This window comes from Mobula birostris, chromosome 16 (genome assembly GCF_030028105.1).
Source record: "Mobula birostris isolate sMobBir1 chromosome 16, sMobBir1.hap1, whole genome shotgun sequence".
In the NCBI taxonomy this organism is placed as follows: Eukaryota; Metazoa; Chordata; class Chondrichthyes; order Myliobatiformes; family Myliobatidae; genus Mobula; species Mobula birostris.
In genome coordinates this window covers 78,035,796-78,059,676 of record NC_092385.1, presented here as the reverse complement: position 1 = coordinate 78,059,676, position 23,881 = coordinate 78,035,796, and the positions used below count along the sequence as shown (strand labels likewise).

At 41.7% G+C, this 23,881-nt stretch overlaps 1 protein-coding gene across 1 annotated transcript in view; it reads left to right on the top strand.

Annotated features, from left to right (window-relative positions):
* Window positions 1-23,881, top strand: part of LOC140210896 (inter-alpha-trypsin inhibitor heavy chain H3-like) — an 87,648-nt gene that overhangs the window by 44,727 nt on the left and 19,040 nt on the right. The window contains exons 16-18 of the mRNA XM_072280161.1: window positions 11,299-11,397; window positions 22,319-22,339; window positions 23,125-23,238. Coding sequence (XP_072136262.1) covers window positions 11,299-11,397; window positions 22,319-22,339; window positions 23,125-23,238 — 234 coding nt within the window. The remainder of the gene's footprint in view (window positions 1-11,298; window positions 11,398-22,318; window positions 22,340-23,124; window positions 23,239-23,881) is intronic.

Below are 23,881 nucleotides of genomic sequence, written 5' to 3'. Positions count from 1 at the left end.
TGGATGAGTATGCCTCAGCTGTTATGGACTTTATTTGGAAATGCATGGAGGACTGTGTGTCTCGCAAGACGATCCGGGTATTCCCTAACCGGAAACCTTGGATGAATTATGAGGTCAAGTCCCTTTTAAAGGCTAGAGCTGCGGCTTTTAGGTCCGGGTATGCCAGTCGCTACATGGAATCCAGGCGTGAACTCCGGAAAGCCATTACGGGTGCCAAGAGGCAAAATCGAGCCAAGTTGGAAGCCCAGGCTGACCACAGGGATGCCGGTAGACTATGGCAGGGTCTAAATGAGATCACTGGGCACAAAGAAAAAGGCTGGGAATATCAATAACTGTGGCGCTTCTCTTCCTGACGAACTTAACGTATTCTACGCAAGATTCGAACAGAAGAGGAGCGTCCCGCTCCCTTCGGATGAACCGGACCTGGTGGCATCGAGATTCGTCGTCACTGAGGGGGACGTTAGAAGGGCCTTCCTGAAGATAAATCCAAGGAAGGCGACGGGCCCAGATGGCGTCCTGGGACGGGTTCTCCGGGCCTGTGCAAGCGAGCTAGCTGGAGGGTTTGCTGACATCTTCAACTGCTCCTTGCTTCAGTCTAAGATCCCCTCGTGTTTTAAGAAGGCAAGGATAATCCCAGTGCCGAAGAACAGCAAGGTGGCATGCCTGAATGACTATCGACCTGTGGCTCTGACATCAATTGCTATGAAGTGCTTCGAGAGATTGGTTTTGGCACAAATCAACCACAGCCTACCGGTCAACCTCGACGCTTTGCAATTCACCTACCGGAGCAACAGGTCAACGGCAGATGCCATCTCTCTGGCCTTACATTTCTCCTTAGAACACCTGGAGAATAAAGACACATATGTAAGGCTCTTTTTCATTGACTACAGCTCTGCCTTTAATACCATCATTCCAAATAAACTGATTCCTAAGCTCCAGAACCTGGGCCTTTGCACTCAGATCTGCAGCTGGATATTGAACTTCCTCACAGACAGGACCCAGGCTGTAAAAATAGGGGACAAACTCTCCTCTACAATCACTCTGAGCACCGGTGCCCCACAAGGCTGTGTACTCAGCCCCCTGCTGTACTCACTGTACACCCATTATTGTATAGCCAACTTTCCATCAAACTCAATATATAAGTTTGCTGATGACACAACAATTGTAGGTCGTATCTTGGGTAATGATGAGTCTGAGTACAGAGAGGAAATTAAGGACCTGGTGGCATGGTGCGAAGACAATAACCTATCCCTCAACTTCAGCAAGATGAAGGAATTGGTTGTTGACTTCAGAAGGAGTAGCAGACCACACGACCCAACTTACATCGGTGGTGAGCAAGGGGAACAGGTCAAAAGCTTTAAGTTCCTCGGGGTCAATGTCACAAATGACCTGACTTGGTCCAACCAAGCAGAGTTCACTGCCAAGAAGGCCCACCAGTGCCTTTACTTCCTGAGAAAACTAAAGAAATTTGGCCTGTCCCCTGAAACCCTCACTAATTTTTATAGATGCGCTGTAGAAAGCATTCTTCTAGGGTGCATCACAACCTGGTATGGAAGTTGTCCTGTCCAAGACCGGAAGAAGCTGCAGAAGATCATGAACACGGCGCAGCACATCACACAAACCAATCTTCCGTCCTTGGACTCACTTTACACCGCACGCTGTCGGAGCAGTGCTGCCAGGATAATCAAGGACACGACCCACCCAGCCAACACACTTTTCATCCCTCTTCCCTCCGGGAGAAGGCTCAGGAGCTTGAAGACTTGTACGGCCAGATTTGGGAACAGCTTCTTTCCAACTGTGATAAGATTGCTGAAGGGATCCTGACCCAGATCTGGGCCGTACCCTCCAAATATCCGGACCTGCCTCTCGGTTTTTTTGCACTACCTTTCTTCCCATTTTTCTATTTTCTATTTATGATTTATAATTTAAATTTTTAATACTTACTAGTTTTAACTATTTTTAATATCTTTAATATTTAATATCTGTAATCCAGGGAGTGTGAAACGCAGAATCAAATATCACTGTGATGATTTTACGTTCTAGTACCAATTGTTTGGTGACACTAAAGTATAAATTATAAAGTAAAGTATAAAGTATCCATGCCAGTATATTTCCTTTGACGCTATAGGATTTTATCATTTTAAGCAGCCTCATGTGAGGCACCTTATCAAATGCCTACTGAAAATCTAAGTAAATGACATCCACTGCCTCGCCTTTGTCCACCCTGCATGTTACTCCCTTGAAGAACTCTAACAGATTCGTCAGTCAAGATTTTCCTTTACAGAAACCATGCTGACTTTGAAGTATTTTATCATTGGTCTTCAAGAACCCCAAAACCTCTTCCTTAATAATGGACACTGGTTACTGTTTGCATGATGTTGGTTGGTGGTGGTGTTGTAGATAGTGTAGAGGATTGTCAAAGATTGCAGAGAGACATTGACAGGATGCAGAAGTGGGCTGAGAAGCGGCAGATGGAGTTCAACCCGGAGAAGTGTGAGGTGGTGCACTTTGGAAGGACAAACTCCAAGGCAGAGTACAAAGTAAATGGCAGGATACTTGGTAGTGTGGAGGAGCAGAGGGATCTGAGGGTACATGTCCACAGATCCCTGAAAGTTGCCTCACAGGTGGATAGGGTAGTTAAGAAATCTTATGGGGTGTTAGCTTTCATATGTCAAGGGATAGAGTTTAAGAGTCGCGATGTAATGATGCAGCTCTATGAAACTCTGGTTAGGCCACACTTGGAGTACTGTGTCCAGTTCTGGTCGCCTCACTATAGGAAGGATGTGGAAGCATTGGAAAGAGTACAGAGGAGATTTACCAGGACGCTGCCTGATTTAGGAAGTATGCATTATGATCAGAGATTAAGGGAGCTAGGGCTTTACACTTTGGAGAGAAGGAGGATGAGAGGAGACATGATAGAGGTGTACAAGATAATAAGAGGAATAGATAGAGTGGATAGCCAGCACCTCTTCCCCAGGGCACCGCTGCTCAATACAAGAGGACATGGCTTTAAGGTAAGGGGTGGGAAGTTCAAGGGGGATATTAGAGGAAAGTTTTTTACTCAGAGAGTGGTTGGTGCGTGGAATGCACTGCCTGAGTCAGTGGTGGAGGCAGATACACTAGTGAAGTTTAAGAGACTACTAGACAGGTATATGGAGGAATTTAAGGTGGGGGGTTATATGGGAGGCTGGGTTTGAGGGTCGGCACAACATTGTGAGCCAAAGGGCCTGTACTGTGCTATACTATTCTATGATGTGTTTTTTCTCTCTGCACATTGACCATAAATCATAAGACCATAAGACATAGGAGCAGAAATAGGCCATTTGGCCCATTGAGTCTGCTTCGCCATTCAATCATGTCTGATCCTTTTTTCCCCTCGTCAGCCCCCACCTGGCCTTCTCCCTGTAACCTTTGATACCGTGTCCAATTAAGAACCTATCAATCTCTGCCTTAAATACACCCAACGACCTGGTCACCAAAGCTGTATGTGGCAACAAATTCCACAAATTCACCAGCCTTTGGCTAAATAAATTCCTCCACATTTCTGTTTTAAATGGATGCCCTGAATGGATGCTCCTCTATCTTGAGGCTGTGCCCTCTTGTTCTAGACTCCCCCACCATGGAAACCATCCTTTCCACATCTACTCTGTCTAGGCCTTTCAACATTCAAAAGGGTTTCAATGAGATTCCCCCCTCATCCTTCTAAATTCCAGCAAGCACAGACCCAGAACTATCAAACATTTTTTGTATGATAACCTTTTCATTCCTGGAATCATCCTTGTGAACCTCCTCTGAACCCTCTCCAATGCCAGCACATCTTTTCAAAGATGAGGAGCCCAAAACTGTTCACAATACTCAAGGCGAGGCCTCACTGGTGCCTTATAAAGCCTCAACATCACATCCTTGCTCTTGTATTCTGGACCTCTTGAAATGAATACTAACATTGAATTAGCCTTCCTCACAACTGACTCAACCTGCTAGGTGACCTTTAAGTTGTTCTGCACCAGTACTCCCAAGTCCCTTTGCAACTCATATTTTTGGATTTTCTCCCTGTTTAGAAAATACTCTGCAATTTTATTTCTACTACCAAAGTGCACGGCCATGAATTTTCCAACATTGTATTTCATTTGCGACTTTCTTGCCCATTCTCCTAACCTGTCTAAGTCCTCCTGCAGCCTATCCATTTCCTCAACACTGCCTGTCCCTCCACCAATCTTTGTATCATCTGCAAAACTGGCAACAAAGCTATCTATGCCATCATCTAATTCAATGATATAGAGCATAAAAAAGAAACGGTCCTAACACCGAACCCTACTGAACTGGCACCCCACCAGATTATTTCCACTCACTGCCTCCTACCAATCAGCCAATGCTCTAACCATGTTAGTATCTCTCCTGTAACACCATGGGCTCTAAACTTGATAGTCCAAATATACAACATCCACTGCATCCTGTTACGTGTCCACAGTTTCGTTTTCCTGGGAGTCCATGGTTTCGTTTACTGTGGGCGTCACATGTCCCCAGTTTCGTCTTACTGGGGATTCACAGTTTCATTTCTGTGAGCGTTACCTTGTGACGTATGCCGACGGTATAAAAGAAATGTGGACATTTTGCTGAGAAGGGAGTTGAAGGATAGAGAGAGAGAGAGAGAGAGAGAGAGAAAGAAAAAAAGAAAGAAAGAAAAGACTGCACTTCAAGCTATCCGGGAACAGCTCACAATCGAGAAGGGTAAAATCTAATGCTTACCCATACCCAAAGGATTGGGTTAATCAGCAGCACACTGTGCATTGTGGAGACGTGTCTGTCCTTCGTATGATCCATGGGTGTGGATTTCGTGACAGTCACTTTGTGAAATCGCTCTTCGTGGACTTCAGAACAGTATTTCTCAGTTGGGATCTTCGATAACAGTTTCTTCGTTCACTAGCTGTGGAATCTTTGAAATTCGTCGTGATCGCCTGGTCACTGCGTTGTGAATCCACAAGTCTCTCCTCTCACCTATTTCGTGGATTACTGGGACTCTCTGAACTGCCACTTTACGACTGTGCTTGAGTAAGATTTGTTAAGAACGGGTTTTAAGTTTGACTGTTTGGGAGCTATAGACGCATAACACTTAACTTCTGTTTAAGAAAGTAGTTTATTTAATTTTCTATGTTCTTGAGTAGATGTAAATAAATATAGTGGTTTTAATATTAAAACCCGACTCAATTTGTCATCTCTTGCTGCTGGTACGTTACGAAATTGGGACAATCCCCTTTATCTTTCCTACCTGTAATCTGCTCAAAGAATTCCAACAGGTTCCAACAAGATTATCCCTTAAGGAAACAATGCTGATTTTTAGATTATGAGAACACTCAGTCCTCTTTTATTGTCATTTAGAAATGCATACATGCATTAAGAAATGATACAATGTTTCTCCAGAGATATGTCACAGAAAACAGGACAAACCAAAGACTAACGCTGACAGAACCACATAAATATAACATATAGTTACAGCAGTGCAAAGCAATACCATAATTTGATGAAGAACAACCCATGGGCATGGTAAATAAAGTCTCAAAAGTCTCTGAGTCAATCGACTCCCGAGTCCGCGATAGCAGGTGGCAAAAGGGAGAAACTCCCTGCCATAAACCTCCAGGCACCGTCAACTTGCCGATGCCTTGGAAGCAGCCGACCACAGCTGACACTGAGTCCATCCGTCTGAAAACTTCGAGCTTCCGACCAGCCTCCCGAGCGCCATCCTCTGCCAAGCGCCTTCGAACTTGCCCCGGCCGTTGAAACACACAAAGCCGAGGATTTCGGGGCCTTCTGCTCTGGAGATTCCGGTTACCACACAGTAGCAGTGGCAACGAAACTGGCATTTCAGAAGTTTTCCAGATGTTCCTCCGTACTCTCACATCCGTCTCCATCAAATCAGAATTGTGCATGGTCCCCTACTTGACGGATAACAGACATCACCACGGAAGTGGCCGCGTGCGCTGCCGTTGCGCTGCTATCTTCTCCTCCTTTTGTCCTATTTTGTCCTGTGTCATCGAGTACTTCATAACCTCATCTTTAAGAATTGACTCCAACATCTTCCCAACCACTGAGACTAACTGGTCTATAATTTCCTTTCTGCTGCCTTCCTCCTTTCTTAGAGAGTGAAGCAACATTTGCAGTTTTCCAGTCCCCTGGCACCATGCCAGAGTCCAATGGTTTTTGAAAGATCATTTCTAATGCCTCCACAATCTCTACCGCTACCTCTTTCAGAACCCTAGGGTGCAGTTCATCTGGTCTGAGTGACTCATGTACCCTTAGGTCTTTCAGCTTTTTGAGCACCTTCTCCCTTGTAATAGTAACTGCACTCACTTCTCTTCCCTCACACCCTTCAACATCTGGCACACTTGTAGTGTTTTCTACAGTGAAGACTGATGCAAAATACTCACTTAGTTCATCTGCCATCTCCTTGTCCCCCATTATTATTTCTCTGGCCTCATTTGCTAGCAGTCCTATATCCACTCTCATCTCTCTCTTTATGTTTTACTTACTTGAAAAGGCTTCTACTATCCACTTTGATATTGTTTGCTAGCTTGCTTCCATATTTCATCTTTTCCACCCTAATGATCTTTTAGTTGCTCTCTGTAGGTTTCAAAAGCTTTCCAATCCTCTATCTTCCCACTAATTTTTGCTTTGTTGTATGCCCTCTCTTTTGCCTTTACATTAGCTTTGACTTCCCTTGTCAGCCACGGTTGCACTATTTTACCATTTGAGTATTTCTTCATTTTTTGAATACATCTGTCCTGCACCTTCCTTGTTTCTCCCAGAAACTCAAGCCATTGCTGCTCTGCTGTCATCCCTGCCAGCATCTCCTTCCAATTTACTTTGGCCAATTCCTCTCTCATACCACTGTAGTTTCTTTTACTCTACTGAAACACTGTTACATCAGACTTTACTTTCTCCCTATCAGATTTCAAGTTGAACTCAATCATATTGAGATCACTGGCTCCTAAAGGTTCTTTTACCTTAAGCTCCCTAATTACCTCTGATTCATTACATGACACCCAGTCCAGTATAGCTGATCCCCTAGTAGGCTCAATGACAAACTGCTCTATAAAGCCACCTCATAGGCAATCAACAAACACATTCTCTTGAGATCCATTACCAACCTGATTTTCCCAATCAACCTGTGTGCTAAAATCTCCCGTGACTATCATAACATTGTCCTTTTGACACACATCTTTTCTCTTTCCCATTGTAATCTGTGGTCCACATCTCAGCTACTATTGGGAGGCCTTTGTATAACTGCCATCAGGGTCCTTTTACCCTTGCAGTTTCTTAACTCAACCCACAAGCATTCAACATCTTCCGATCCTATATCACATCTTTCTACTGATTTGATGCTATTCTTTACCAGCAGAGCCACACCACCCCCTCTGCCTACCTTCCTATCCATCATATACAAAGTGTAACCTTGGGCCGTCTGCTCCCAACTACAGCCACAATTCAGTGATGGCCACAACATCATACCTGACAATCTGCAATAGAGCAACAAGATCATCTACTTCTTATATTCTGTGCATTGAGTTATAACTCTTTGACTACTATATTTGCTACCCTTTTTGATTCTGCATCCCTAATGCACTGGTAGTCACCCTGCTGGCTGCAATTTTGTCCTATCATCTACCTGCCCTTCCTGACAGTCTGACAGCATGCTACCCGTGCTTTTTTACCATCCGTCCTTTCCTGAGTTCCTTCACTCCAGTTCCAGTTGTCTTATGGTCTTCTCGCAGTAAAGCAGGACCCCATCATGGAGACAATAATCTCCTCTCACTACTGTCATCAGGAAGAGGTACAGGAGCTCAGGATCCACACCACCAGATTCAGGAACACTTATTACGTGTCAACCATCAGGCTCTTAAACCAGAGCAGATAACTCCACTCAATATTACTGCACTGTTCCCACTTTCAAGTACTTGATATTTATTGTTGAATTATTTATTATTATTATATTTTAATTCAGTTTTACTTGCACGATTTGTTGATTTTTGGACATTGGTTGTTTGTCTGTCCTGTTGGGCATAGTCTTTGATTCTATTGTGTTTCTTGGATTTACGGTGTATTCCCACAAGAAAATGAATCTCAGGGTTGTATATGCTGACATATATGTACTTTGATAATAAATTTACTTTGAACTTTGAAAATATGACCCAATGTGGTGAATCTCAGGGTTGTATATGCTGACATATATGTACTTTGATAATAAATTTACTTTGAACTTTGAAAATATGACCCAATGTGGTGTGCCAATAATATCCCAGTGGTTTACAGACAGTGGCAGGTAAAACTAATACTGGTTATCTCCAGTATTTATTATCTACTAGTTCAATTTCTGTGGCTGTAATGCATGAATAATCTTGGGCCCCTTCTGCCCAATCAGCTCCTTGCAAACCAGTGGCCCTCTCCCTCCTGGTAAATCCATTTGCAGAGGGATTAGGGAAAGGTAAATTTCTTGCTTACTAGTGGGGTAAGGTTAATGAAATCGATCACTCTTCTGTAGTGCCCTTGTTATTGTTATTATTTTATTCACTTTAGCAACATCGTGTACTGTTCTCTTAACAACTGTATAGGTTAAGTTGAAGTAACAGAAGCCAGCCATGCTTCCTTTCCACTGAGCAGCAGTGGGCTGGATCATGCTTTATTTGGTCTGTTCCTTGCATTCAAACCAACACCGCCCTCATGGAATTCCTGTGTCAGCACTGTGGCTCCCAGTTTCCTGGAGGTGGAGCTGTCACAGTAAAGTGGAGTGATCACCAAGGAGTGACTGACATTCGGGCAGCAGATGCTTAACCTTTTTCCTCTCAACTGCCCTGAATTTGAATATTTTAAAACTGGACTGAATAGTTAATCCAACTAATTAGTTACTCTTATCTATTAGTCTGATCAGATGGATGTGGCCTCTTCTCATTACTACCATCAGGGAGGAGGTACAGGAGCCTGAAGAACATTTTAGGAACAGTATCTTCCCCTTCACTATCAGATTTCTGAATGGTCCATGAACACATGAACACCACCTCACTATTCCTCTTTTACACGATTTTATTTCTGATTGTAACTTACGTTAATTTTTCATGTCTTGCACTGTACTGCTGCCACTAGAAACAACAAATTTCACAACATATATCAGTGATAATAACCTGCCAGCATTTGGTCATAAATATTGATCTAATTTTAATTGGACTAAAAACATATTTGAGTGATTTTATAAAAACAAGAGATTCTGCAGATGCTGGAAATCTGAGCAACACACACAAAATGCTGGAGCAACTCAGCAGGCCAGGCAGCATCTATGGAACCGAATAAACAGTCAACATTTCAGGCCGAGACCCTTAATCAGGACCAAAGGTGTTAGTTTTGAATGATATTAATTAACAAAAAATATTTAAGTGAAACAAAGGCAATAAAACAAACCATCACCCACAATCGAGGTTGGAAGTCTCATTCATATGAATGGGTGCCTCACGCCCTTCGGCTCAGTGTGTTTGTGGACGGTGTGGAGTTCCGCAGCAGAGCAAGAGGTTTGTTTTGGTTGATTGTCCGCACCCCCCCACCCCCATCCCTAATTACTGATACAGCATTAGGTAAATGCATTTTGGGCCACAGTGTGTGTTTAATTGCTGCATAAGAATTAAATTCTTCAATTACAGAAACTGCCTGATTTTTTTTTTTACTCATTACCCAAAATGAAATGTGTAGTTTAGTAATTGTGTAATTTAGTCAACAGCCTGTCTGTTCTATAAAGTGACAGAACAGGATATTCCTTCTTGTTGCTCTGACTAACATAGCACACTAGCTGAATCTGGCCATTATGTATCCTTACATGTCAGGGAACTCTAGTTTCTGTGGTGGCAAAGCAGATAACATGAGTTGTGCTGCTGATGTTGAGTAAGGAGGGTAGTTTTAGGTATATCAATCATCAGATAAATTGGGCAGAGAGATGGCAGATGTAATTTAAGCAACACACATAAAAGTTGCTGGTGAACGCAGCAGGTCTGGCAGCATCTCTAGGAAGAGGTACAGTTGACGTTTCAGGCCGAGACCCTTCGTCAGGACTAACTGAAAGAAGAGATAGTAAGAGATTTGAAGAGGCCGTTCACCAGCAACTTTTATGTGTGTTGCTTGAAATTCCAGCATCTGCAGATTTCCTCATGTTTGTGAGATGTAATTTAATGCTGACGACTGTGAGGTAATATATTTTGAGGTTTCAGTAAGAGTAAGACTTATTTCATGAATGGTAAGGCCCTACAGAGTATGGAAGAGCAAAAGATCCTTGATGTACATCCAAATATTTCTGAAGGAGATAACACAGGTAGATGGGGTGGTGAAGAAGACAAACAAGAGCCAGGGCATAAAAAAGAGCAGGGAGCTCCAGCTACAACTTTTTAGAACATTGGATAGGCCCAAGAGGGAATATTGTGTGCACTTCTGGTTGGAACATAATTGTACTGGAGGAGGGTGCAGAGGAGATTCACCAAAATTTAGCCTGAGATGGAACGTTTCAGCAAAGAGGAGAAACTGGAAAGACTGATTTGTATTCTTTGGAGTAGGGGAGGATTAGAGGGGACCTGATAGAGGTGTACAATTTATGAGAGATAGAGTGGATAATGAGAACTTTTTCCTATGGCAGGGGTGTCTAAGACCAGAAGGCATTGATTTAAAATGAAGTGCGAGAGGATTAGAGGGTATCTGAGGAAGAATGTTCACACAGAAGATGGTTGAGGCCTGGAAAAACTTACCTGAGAAGGTGGTAGAGGCGGATATTGTCATAACATATAAGAAACATCAGACCTAATGCTGGCATGTGGAATGAGTATAGATACGTACTTGGTCAGTATAAACGTCATGAATGAATGGCCGGTTTTTGTGCTCTCTTACTCTATAACTTTTAAAACACTTTAACGGGTTGATGTTATGAAAGGAACTGTATCAATTGGAGTTCTCTCTTTACTAATATAGATATAACTACACAAATTGAAGGATAGGTATTTGTACTTGACAGGTATTTGGAGGAATTTAAGGTGGGGGGTTATATGGGAGGCAGAGTTTAAGGGTCAGCATGATATTGTGGGCCGAAGGGCCTGTACTGTACTGTGCTGTACTGTTTTATGTTCTATGTGTCATGTTACAAATTCTGCATTTTGGTGTGATGTAACAATGTTTGTAATTCAGTAAAAATCTATTTCAAATAAAATCTTTATAGAACAGGTTTTTTGGCTACTATAAATAGTGACGTAAGGAGTTTCATGAACCTTTCTTTTGATCCAGCCAATCTGCAGTCAGTGCAGCATGGAAGATTTTCATCTAGATTACATGGTTCCGATGCACTACGAAGATATACTCCGGGACCACGCATTGGATCAACTGGTAAGATTTTCTTTCAAATAAATGTAACAGCACACATATATTTTCTAACAACAATATTAATCAAGGAAGTTACCTATAGTTGTAGTGATTATTAACATCATAACATGGTTGTAAAAGAGAATGAATCCAACCACCAGTGCAAACACACACAGACAGCACCCACGGTCAGCACTGAACCTGGGTCTCTGGAACTGTGAGGGCAGCGGCTCTCCCACTGTCAGCCTACATTATTACTCACCTCAAGTTTTTTTTGTATTCGCCTTGTATACTTTCTTCTCTATACATCTCATCCAGTCATTGGTGACGTATAGGTACTGTAACGCTTACTGTATTTCTTTTCTCAGGATTAGCCCAACAGGTTTCTGTTTTTCTCTTTTCCCCCTCCCCCTCTCTCCCCCGCTCTCCCCCTCTCCCCTCCCTCCCCCTCCCCCTTGCTCCCCCCTCCCCTCCCTCCCCCCTCCCCTCCCTCCCCCTCTCTCCCCCTCCCTCCCCCTCCCCTCCCTCCCCCTCTCTCCCCCTCCCTCCCCCTCCCTCTCCCCCGCTCTCCCCCTCCCTCTCTATCCCCCTCTCCCCTCCCTCCCCCTCCCCCTTGCTCCCCCTCTCCCCTCCCTCCCCCTCTCTCCCCCTCCCTCCCCCTCCCTCTCCCCTGCTCTCCCCCTCCCTCTCTCTCCCCCTCTCCCCTCCCTCCCCCTCTCTCCCCCTCCCTCTCCCTCCCTCTCCCCCGCCTTTCTCCCCCTCCTTCCCTATCCCCCTCTCTCCTTCGTCAGGTACAGGAATATTCTCTTTAATCAAATCGGCTGCCCGCTTTCCTTTATTTCCTTCCTCATCCTTGCTGCACACTGTGTATCCAGGAATGCCAGGTCATGTCCCTTTTTGAGCGAGGGTTCTACTATTTCAGCCGCATCATACCTGTGCTATTGCAGTCGTCTCTACCCATAGTTCATCAACTTTGTTGATTTATTTATTTGTTTATTTATTTATTGAGCTACAGCACAGAATAAGCCAGTCTGGCCCTTCGAGCCACGCTTCCCAGCAATCGCTGAGTTAACCCTAGCCTGTCCACAGGACAATTTACAACACCAATTAATCGACCGACCGGTATACCTTTGGGCTGTAGGAGGAAACCGGAGCACTAGTAGGAAACCCACACAGACACAAACAAAACATATAAACTCCTTACTTCCAGCCGATCTCACTCAGGAATATCAATGTTCTAAATGCACTCTGCCTCTTCTCAATACACTGTGGTGTGCATTACCCCTGTCGTTACACCCCACTTCCAAGCTAGTTTAAATCCACCCCAACAGCACCTATGACAATATTGGTCCTCTTCAAGTGTAACTCATCTGGCTAACAGTGATCCAGTCTCTCTCAGAAACCATCCAATTTCCTCAGGAATCGAAAGCTCTTTCTCATATACCATCTTCCCAGAGACAAATCTGGTTACTTCTCTATTCCAGTGCTCACTATCGTGTAGCACAGACATACTGCTTCTGTGAGGTTCTGCTTTTTAATCTCTTATCAAGCCCTCTAAATTCAGCTTGCAGAACCTCCTCCCTCTTTCTGGCTATGTCATTGTACCGTGAGCATTTGCTCTTTACCCAACCCGCCAATATGTTTTGCAACTGCTCAGTGGCACCTCTGGGTTCTGACACCCAGCAGGCAGTATGCTATCCTGAAGCTGGTTCTACAACCACAGAAGCTGCCATCTGAAACCAACAACTGAATCCCCTTATCACATTGGCTTCCTTATTGTTCGTCCTGTGCAGCCAAGGCTGTATAATGCATTGGTCAGACCAGATTTGATGTATTGTGAGCAATTTTGGGCCCCATGTCTGGCATTGGAGAGGGTCCCGAGGAGGTTTACAAGAGCGATCCTGGGAATGACAGGATTCATCTGTGAGGAGTGTTTGATGGCTCTGGGCCTGTACACTGCAGTTTAGAAGAATGAGGGGTGGATCTCATCGAAACCTACTGAATGTTGAAAGGCCTAGATAGAGTCGACATGGAGAAGATGTTTCTCAAAGTGCGGGAGTGTGGGACCAGAGGGCTCAACCTCAGAATAGAAGGACAGAGGTGAGGAGGAACTTCTGTAGCCAGAGGGTGGTGAATGTGGAGTTCATTTCCACAGATGGCATGGAGGCCAAGTCATTGGGGTACAGTGGGTTCTGGTTAATTGGGACACACGTGACCTGTACATTTTGGCCCAATTAAGCAGCTGCTCCAATTGGCTGAAGTTTCATGGAAATAATCTAAAAGGTATATAAAAAAGACAAACTACCATTTAACCGAGTAAAAAATTATGTATTTAAATGAAATAAGGAATAAATTAGAACACTTCCAATACTACGACTGCACTATAAAACTGTTGCATTCTTTTGATGGACTGTAAATAAACCAAATCAGTGCTGACACCTGTAATGTTGATTCAGGTTGACAGGCCTGCCAAGTGAGACAAGGGGTGCACTGACTTCAAAAAGATATATTAGTCATTTATTTACAAACAATAAACATTCAACCAAACATTCATGTTCCCCAAATTACAGACACCAGAATAGTCAACAAACGTAACTACATTCAACAAACATACTTAGTTAAAAGCATGCACAGAACATATCTTCCCAATCATCATGTGCATTCTTGACTTAAACAAAGGAAGCGAGCAATGCTCTTCCACGTGGTATCTTATAGACCCAGGATATTTGAAACTGGACACCAGGCAGCTAACCAATGGGAAAAGCAGTTGTACTTTCTAAATTAACCAATCACAATAGAAGCGACTTTCAACAATCAGATTAAGGCGTGCCCCAGGACAACACCCAGGACTGCCTTCATACAATGCTACCATTGATTCCATTCTCTAAATCTTCATTTTCATTGTAACCTTCAAGATGATTGTCAATACCTTTAAATTCCTCGTAGCTCCTAATTCGTTGAAGTAGTGAAATCGTTTCATTTTCACTGCCGGCCTTTTCTGGCATCTCCAAACCTGAATGCTTGAAACCGCACTGAGAATAACAGTTCTGAATTGTCTTACTCCTTTTTTCTCACCAACTATCAGTGACAATAGTCACTGCTTTTTGAACATAAACATGCATAGTTGTCGCTTTTTAAAAACTGTTTGCTGTAAGCACAGTGTAATGTCTAACGGCCATATAAGTACACACATCTGACTCTAGTTAGAAACTGTTGACAGAAGTCCTGCCCCATTTAAGTGGCATAGCGTGCCAAATAAATGAAGGGAATCACAGCTATTTTATTGATATGTTTTTGTTCATTAAAAGTTGTCCCAAATAAACAGCTGCCCCAATAAACTGATGGCTCAATTAACAGCAATCCACTATATTTAAAACAAGGTTGATAGGTTCTTGATTAGTAAGGGTGTCAAATGCTATGGGTAGAAGGCAAGAAAATGTGGCTGAAGGAAAATTAATTCAGCTATGATGGAATGGCAGAGCAGCCTGATGCTCCTGTGTCTTATTGTCTTCTGACCAACCCCAAAAAGTCTCCAAAAAGGCATACAGGCAGCCAGAGAGCAAGGTTGACTCAAATTATGTTGTAACCATATCTTATTGAAACAACGGTGTGAACAAAGTTGATCCATCAAAGCAAATTAGGTACAGCATTAACATTTATTTATGGAGCACCATAGTCTAAGCACATTGACAAACAAAATTTAACATCAGCTCCTTATTCAGAGAGCTGATCAAAAGGTTGGTCAAACTAGTGGATTTTAGAGAGCATCTCAAAGGAGAAATGAGAAGTAGAGAGGTAAAGTAGTTTAAAAAAAAGCTATTCCAGAGGTGAGGGCCTTGTCAACTGAAGACAAATCTGATTGAAGTGAAATAATTAAAGGGAAGTGTTACACACACAAAATGCTGGAGGAGCTCAGCCAGTCAGACAGTGTCTGAGACCAGAGTAACACACACACAAAATGCTTGAGGAACTCAGCAGGTCAGGCAAAATCTATGGAGGGAAATGAACAGTCAGTATTCAGGCCAAGGGCCTTCATTAAGACATGGTTCATTTCCTGCCGTAGATTCTGCCTAACCTGCTAGGTTCCTCAAGTGCTTTGTGTCTGGTGCTCTAGATTTTCAGCATCTGCAGAATCACTTATGCCAAAGGAAAGTGGGTGTAACAGGGTCTAAAAACGCAAATGCGAGGAAATCTGCAGATGCTGGAATTTCAAACAACACAGATAAAATTTGCTGGTGAACGCAGCAGGCCGGGCAGCATCTCTAGGAAGAGGTACAGTCGACATTTCGGGCCCAGACCCTTCATCAGGACTAACGGAAAGAAGAGCTAGTAAGAGATTTGAAAGTGGAAGGGGAAGGGGGAGGGGGAGATCCAAAATGATAGGAGAAGACAGGAGGGGGAGGGATGGAGCCAAGAGCTGGACAGGTGATTGGCAAAAGGGATATGAGAGGATCATGGGACAGGAGGCCCAGGGAGAAAGAAAGGGGGAGGGGGGAAACCAGAGGATGTGCAAAGGGTATAGTGAGGGGTCAGAGGGGGAAAAAAGGAGAGAGAGAAAAAGAATGTGTGTATATAAATAAATCACGGATGGGGTACGAGGGGGAGGTGGGGCATTAGCGGAAGCTTGAGAAGTCAATGTTCATGCCATCAGGTTGGAGGCTACCCAGACAGAATATAAGGTGTTGTTCCTCCAACCTGAGTGTGGCTTCATCTTGACAGTAGAGGAGGCCGTGGATAGACATTATCAGGGTCTAAGTGAGTTTGAGAGTTGTGACTGTGATCAAAGTCAGCAGAAAGACACTAAAGCTAGCAATATAGAAGTCTTTAATCATTACAACAATCAGACCTTATTCTGGAGACTTTCTTAGTAGAGGCTCACAAACTCAAAGGTATATCATATTTTGATTCTTAAGATCCCAGGTAACAAGGTGATTTAAAACAATTTCAACAGCTACAATGGCATTTATTTCAATACTTTGGGTTGACAAATGTTTCTTTTGAGAAACATAGTGAAAGCACATTGTAATTGAAGGTCCAGAAGCCTCTGGGAGAAACTAATTAACACAAGTATTCCAAAACTTTTTGACTGCAAAGAGGCAGATACACAAAATTAATGTTGTCAGGGCTGTCTCTGAGTACACAAATATGGCAAGTACACAAAAACTATTGAATGCCTATACCTATGACCATGTTTGATATGCAGAGTGACAACATCCATCTGGTCTGCCAGCTCGCACTCAAGTCGCAATGGTATAAATAACTTGGCCATGTTGCCTGGTTTGATGCAAGCCCATTAACACAAATCCATTGACTTAACGTTTGACTCTTACCTATGTGATATTTTTTGTGTGTGACTGTATTTTACTGCAGTTGATATGTGCTTTATGTGCCTTGTGCTGTGTGTGACTGTTGATACTGTGTTTTGCTCCTTGGCCCCAGAGGAAGACTGCTTCATTTAGCTGTACTCGTGTGTTCATGTACGGATGCTTGATTGATAATTAAACTTGAGCTTGAACAACTTAGTCTGTGGATCATGCTCCAGGATTTGTTTTTCGATTTGTTTTTCAGACACATTCCAAGCAAGAAGTTCAAGTAATTTTCATTCACGAGGTAAGTTAATTATGTCTTATCCAATCTAAAACCCTCCATCATTTGCAGTTAATTTTGTGAAAATAATGCACCTTTAACTGAGCCACTGTTCATTCTAACAAAAATGTTCATCTGGGATGAAATAATCTTCATGTGGAACATGCCATCCAGTTAATAGCTACATTATTGTACATAATTTGTTCAGCTATATTTAACCCAGTCTGTAAACTCCAGTATATAATTACATAAAACTTCAATCATCTGGTGTCCAGTTTTTTTTTGGAAATTCTGAGGGTTTGACATCTGGCTCACTCGTTAGTTTACACTTTGAGCCTAGGGTCCAGTGTGTAAACAGAATATGCAGCTAGAGCTGGAGATCTGGAAAGCTGATAGAGTAGGGGTTAGGGTTTGGAACACCAGGGATCAGGAACATGGCTACGTTTGCAGCTGGAATCTCGAGTGCTTGTGTATTTCTTTCTCCTTGTAAACTTAACAGGGAAATTTCTTATACTATTATATAGCATGTAAAAATAATGAAGTAAAAGTGTTAATAGCAATACCACCCAATTATACAGAAAAGCTGTTAGTCTGACACCTTCAAAGTCCTGAGTGCGTTAGATTTACAAATTTTTACATTTGGTTTTGATGATATTAACAGATTTTTCTGCAAAAACAAATCCATCTGCAGTAATATACAGCAAAATATTTGAATTGTATTTGTACCTTGGAGCTGTACAACTCTTTGGACATAAGCATTAAAGGGAAGTCGGTGACCGTCAGAATATTTCCCTTTTTGTGTAATGATAGACAACAATGCAGCAATGACAAATTTACTGATGGATTAATGATTGAATTTGTCCAGTTGACAGTCTTTTTCCAACTCTAAAAACTTTGTAGATAGAAGTGCAATTAAACAACAAGGTATGGTACATTTATTTCTTAAAATACAGATTTGAAGTTCTGGATACACATACAGTTCCCATTACTTTTGAAAATGTTATATCAAAAGCAACTTGAACTGCATGTGTAATCAGAACTTCAAATCTGTATTTTGAAGTTCTAAAAGTTATATCTGAAGATAATAATTCTATTTGAAATGATGCAGAGATTTCGTGCTGAACAGAGTTTGTGCAGAGCATGTACAAGAACAATGTCGTTCATACTACCATCCCTTTCATTAACAAATGAAACAAATGAAAATATTTCCAAACCATATTTGTTCAAAGCAATAAGTCAAAATTAAACAAAAATATAGAAAACTGTTTAGTCACTTTCATCCTTGCAATGATTTCAATAAGACAGCTGTGACCTATTTTCCTGTAAGTCTGCTTTTACCCTGGAAATCCTATAATGCTGTAAGTATCTATACTGACTGTACAGCACAGGAACAACTACGTAACATTGACCCAGTTGGTCAATGAACCTTCACCCCCTTTCATCCTAATCCATTTAACACTCGTTGTCCCTGACAATGATTGAGTGGCGGCCATGGGGAATTATGTCTATTTTCAGTTGCACAGTGGCTGGCTGGCTGGATGGATGGGAAAGCTTGTTGATCAGTGATGTGGGGTGGCATGGTAGCTTAGTGGCTAGTGCAATTGCTTTACAGCTCTAGCAATTGCTGATTCACACCTGCCTGCCACTATCTGTGAGGACATTGTATTGTGTTTCCCGTGACCACGTGGGTCTTTGTCTCCCACTACTACCTCACCAGCACCAGTTTCCAGTGGGCCAGTATCAACTCTCACCTCCCTTTTACTCTTTATATAACTATAAAAAAATTAGTATCCTGCTTTGTATTATTGGCTAGTTTGTCCTCATATTTTATCTTTTTACTTCTTGTAGTTTTCATAGTTGCCTTTTGTTGGACTTTAAAAGCTTCCCAATCATCCAACTTCCCATTCACTTTTACTAACTTATATGCCCTTTCCATGTCTTTTATGCAGTCCTTAACTTCCCTTGTCAGCTACGGTCGCCTACCCCCGCCATTTGAGAACAACTTCTTCTGTGGGACATATCTATCTTGCGCCTTGTGAACTATTCCTAGAAACTTCAGCCATCTCTGCTCTGCCGTCATCCCCACCAATATCCCCCTCCAATCCACCTGGGCAGGCTCCTGTAATTCTCTTTATTCCATTGCAGCACTGATACATGTGACTTATGCTTCTCTCTCTCAAATTGCAGTATGAATTGAATCACATTATGATCACTGCCTCGTCGGCGTTCCTTCATATTAAGCTCCGTAATAAGATCTGAGTTATTACACAAATTTCCTCTCTTGTGATCCGACACCAACTTGATTATCCCAATCCCCTGAAATCCCCCATTACAATTGTGTCATTACCCTTATTACATGCCCTTGCCAGTTCCCTTTGCAATCTCAATACCACATCTTGGCTACTATATTTCCCATTACTGGTTTTTCACCTGGAACCTACCAGCCTTCTCCTCCCCACCCTCCCCCCACCTTCTTTATAGGGCCTCTGCCCCTTCCCTCTTCAGTCCTGACGAAGGGTTCCAGCCCGAAAAGTTGACTGATCGTTTCCACGGATGATGCCCAAACTGCTGAGTTCCTTCAGCGTGTTGTGAGTGTTGCCTTGGCTACTATTTGGAGGCCTCTCTATGATTCTCATAATGGTTTCTTTTACCCTTGCAGTTTCTTAACTCTACCCACAAAGATTCAACATTCTTTGACCCTAAGTCACCTCTTTCTAAAGATGTAATTCCATCTCTTACCAAGAGATCCACACCACCGCCTTTGCCTTCCTGCCTGTCCTTTCAATACAAAGTATACCCTTTGATGTTAAGCTGCCTGAACTGCTGAGTTCCTTCAGCACATTGCATGTATTGCTCCAGATTTCCAGCTTCTGCAGTCTTTCGTATGCCACTGGGCGATCTTGGCTTATGGCAGACGGAGTGAAGCTGATCGATGAAACAATCCACCAATCTTCTATCGGATCTCACTAGTGCAGAGGAGGTTCCGCCAAGAGCAGCAGATGCAATATATGAATCCAAAGGATTCATATGTGAGGTGCTGCCTCACCTGGAAGAACTGTTTGGGGCCCTGAATGCTGATGAAGGAGAAGGTGTGTAAAATTTTTGATGGATTATCCCCCACCGTTCTCTATTCTAGTTCCTGCCCTTTTTCTTACGAGTGCTGATGATGGGTTTCAATCAAAAATATCAGCTGTTCATTTCTCTCTATAGAAGCTGCCTGAACTACTGAGGCTTCCAACATTTTCTGGACAAGCCAGTCTCATTTCATGCCCCTGCTTACTTGACCCAGGTATTTCTGTGAAATTGGCTGATTCAGTGGTGTGAGGCCTTCAGCTGAGTGAGACCTTATGGTTCTTAACTCAGAGCAGGTCTCTGAAGAACGCTGGATTTGTTGGAGCGAAGTTAACATTGCCCATAACAGTTTGCCTAAAATATCACCCAACAAGACAGATATTTTTTTACAATGATTTAAAATAGTTTTAAACGTCTTCAAGATTTTTCACCTTCCCCCAAAGTAATTGTGTGGATGGGGGTGACACTGCTCCCTAAGCTAAGAAACATTGCAAAGCCTTTCAGTGAAAATAATCTACAAGGCAAAGGAAGAAATGTCATCAACTTGTAGGAGAGCCTGTCATCTGTCTCCTTCCCTCCTCTTCCTCCTTCTCCCACCACCCTAAAAGGTTTTATATATCAATAACTTGCAAAATGAAAAGATGGCACATCGCGTCTCCTTTCCCCCACAATGTAACCAAATGGTACAGCGCACATGTTGTGGCCTTAACTAAACAGTAAGTGGTGTGCAAACATCCCATCCCCTGCTTTCTCCTTGAGGGTATCTACGCTGTTCACCTCAATCTCTCCCGCTAGTGGCAAGCTTCATATTATTTGTCCCTCTTCAGGTAAAGATGTTGCTGTTCAGTGCCCTAAAATATTTAATGATTGTCAAACTTTTTGCCTCCAGTTTCCTTCTCCCTACTTAGGGAGCCATTCTTTCAGTGGGTGTCCGATTGCACCTTATCATAATTTTGTCAACTGTACTCTCAACCTTTTCCACAGATAAGTTGCTAAGCTGTGGTGACGTTCCTGATATTGGTAACAAAGTACATTTTGTTCCATCCCCTGTGTTCTTAGGTTCTCAAAGTATGCAGACTAGAACTAGGCACAGTATTCCGTTGTCCAATAACAATCTGACACAAATTGACCCTGACTTCTGATTTTCAATTGTATAATTCTAGAAATAAACTGAGTTTTCTTTTTACTTTTCTACAGCCATATTAGCAAGCATCGTCATTTTAATGATATGTATATCTCGAAACCCAGTATCATTCCTCCCCATATAGAATCTCATTATATGAACAGTTTCTGGACACAATATTTAAACACACAATATTTTTCTTATATACACTGAAATTCATTTGGAAACCAATTCTTCAAGTTTATTAATGCATATCTTCCAGATCCAGGACTTAACTGAAGTCCTATTCCTCAGCACCCATCTGGGCCTTAGAAAGGAGCAGCATCTTCTGCTCTACTGGCTGAAACTCACCACTATGCTATGCAGTGGAGCAAGAGCCTAATGATGCTTTCTGGCCCATCAGCCTTAAGCTAGGTTGATCCAGTACAAACACAGTAGCCCTCAACCAAATAAATGGGAAACATCATCTGCTAGATTGAAGGCATTTGGAGGCTATTTATTTATCTGTCTATTTGTGTATGTGTGTATTTGTTGGGTTTGATTTTAGCTTGTTAAACATTGAAAATTTTAATATTTTAAATTGTTTAATATATTTTTCTTTTTAACTGGTTCAAAATATAACTGATTTTCTGAATGTCAAAAACAGTTGTAAGCCTGGCCAATAACATTGACAGCTTTGACAGCAATGAACGTGTGTGAGAAATCTTTCTGGCTGTTAAAGCTTTTCTGCAAGTGTACTGAAACCCTATGCTGCACTGCTAAGGCCCAGTATGCTTGCAAAGACGTTGCCCATTAATAAAGTTGGAAAATTATTCATATGCCAGGTCATTTCTAGATATCACATCACCGATCTTTTAGGTTTATTGTGAAGAAAAAGGTCACTGTCACTTGATGTCCTTTCGAGAAACATAAAACACAACGACATGATTCAAGGAAAAATTTAACCAATGTAACACATACAGTATCATACAAAATAACTGATTCCAGAGCATTTTTTTGATTTCAGAGCTTCAGTTGATTACAGAAAGGTATAATTTATGTTTGCAATCTGAACATTTTAATTGGTTATTTGTTGCACAGTTCATACTAACTGAGTAATATCTGTTCACCTTTATGTAAATTTATGGGAAATTTTATTGATTTGTTTTGTTTATTCCTAAACAGCCTATCATCCAGTAACTAGTGGTAAGTTAGACGTATTTCTTTCTAACAAATGTAGTTGGCAGTGTAATTAGATAGAAAGTGTATGTGATTTTTGTCATAGAAACAGGATCTTTTTTATGTCATTGACTTGTCTAAACTAACAGGAAACTTTAAGTTCATCAGTTAATTACACTAACATTTTTGTTCTATGTTTTCATAGTATTGAACTTATCAATGCAATTGCATCATGCGTGGGGATAAGAATTTACACTGTACCTCCAGTTTTTGGAGGTGGGGTTGGTTTATCTAGCCAGTAGGTTTGGGAAGAGCCTCCCTGAGCCTCTGTCAATACCATATTGAAATTTGCTGCTGTCTTTAAGATAGCAATAAAATGTCTTTTCAGTTCATATCAGAAATATTTGCGCTCTTGTACATATCCCCTGTGTCTAAGTTGAGAGGTCACTGTGCAGAGGAGAAAGAACATGCTCATGTCAGCCAAGGATTCAGAAGGAGTCAAAACTTCAGGTAATAAGGTTAGAAAATGGAAAATGATCTTCAGTGCAGACACATGTAAGTGTATTTAGTCAGTGGTAATAAAAAGAGAGCAGTCATTGTTGAAAGAATTTGTTGAAGATATTTTGTCAACAAGACATACTATTTTTAAGAAATATGTACTGTTTTGTAGCATTTCATAGTTTTTCTTTAAATAGTTTCATTTTGATATCTGACATCACATCATTCAATATTGTTACTATCTTTAAAATAAAAGAAATATTATTTGCTGCAATTACTTAAGACTGATTACATTTATGCATTTCATTTTAAAGTTGATGGAGATCCCCATTTCATTATTCCTATGCAAAAGCAACATGACGCAGCCTGTTTCAACATTGCTGGAAAGCCAGGTTTAATAATGAATCTAGTTGAGGATCCATTCACAGGTAACAGTGTTCTGAACATTCAATAGAGTACTACCCTTAGACAGACCATTAAAATAGAATGAATCATAAGTGGAATGATGAGTTTTCACAATAAAGGAAGGGAAACATTTTTTTACTCTCTTTCATGTCCTACAGATTTTCCAATCTGCTCCGTTGTCAATTAATAACCTTAAAGGCAGATTTGATGTTATTTTAGATAAGTACATTGGCCATTTTGTACTCAGCAAGACCCCAGAAAACAATGAGATAAATGAAATTATCTGACGAAGGGTCTCAGCCCGAAACGTTGACCGTTCGCTTCCACAGATGCTGCCCGACCTGCTGAGTTTCTCCAGTGTGTTGCGCATGTTGCTTTGATCCCAGCATCTGCAGAGTATTTTGTGTTTGAAATTATTTATGTTGGCCAAGACATCTGGAAAGTCTTTCCTTTTTCAATATTTTTATTAATTTTATTAACTTCTACATAGAAGAATGCAGACTCCAGGAAAATACATATTATAAAACTAAAGAAAAAATATAATACCAGATACATTATATTGAATCACATTAACGAACTCCTTACCCTATATTCATATAGATTAGATTAATTTGTATATTAGAATATAAACAATTTTATATTAAAATTCTATACCCACTACCAAAG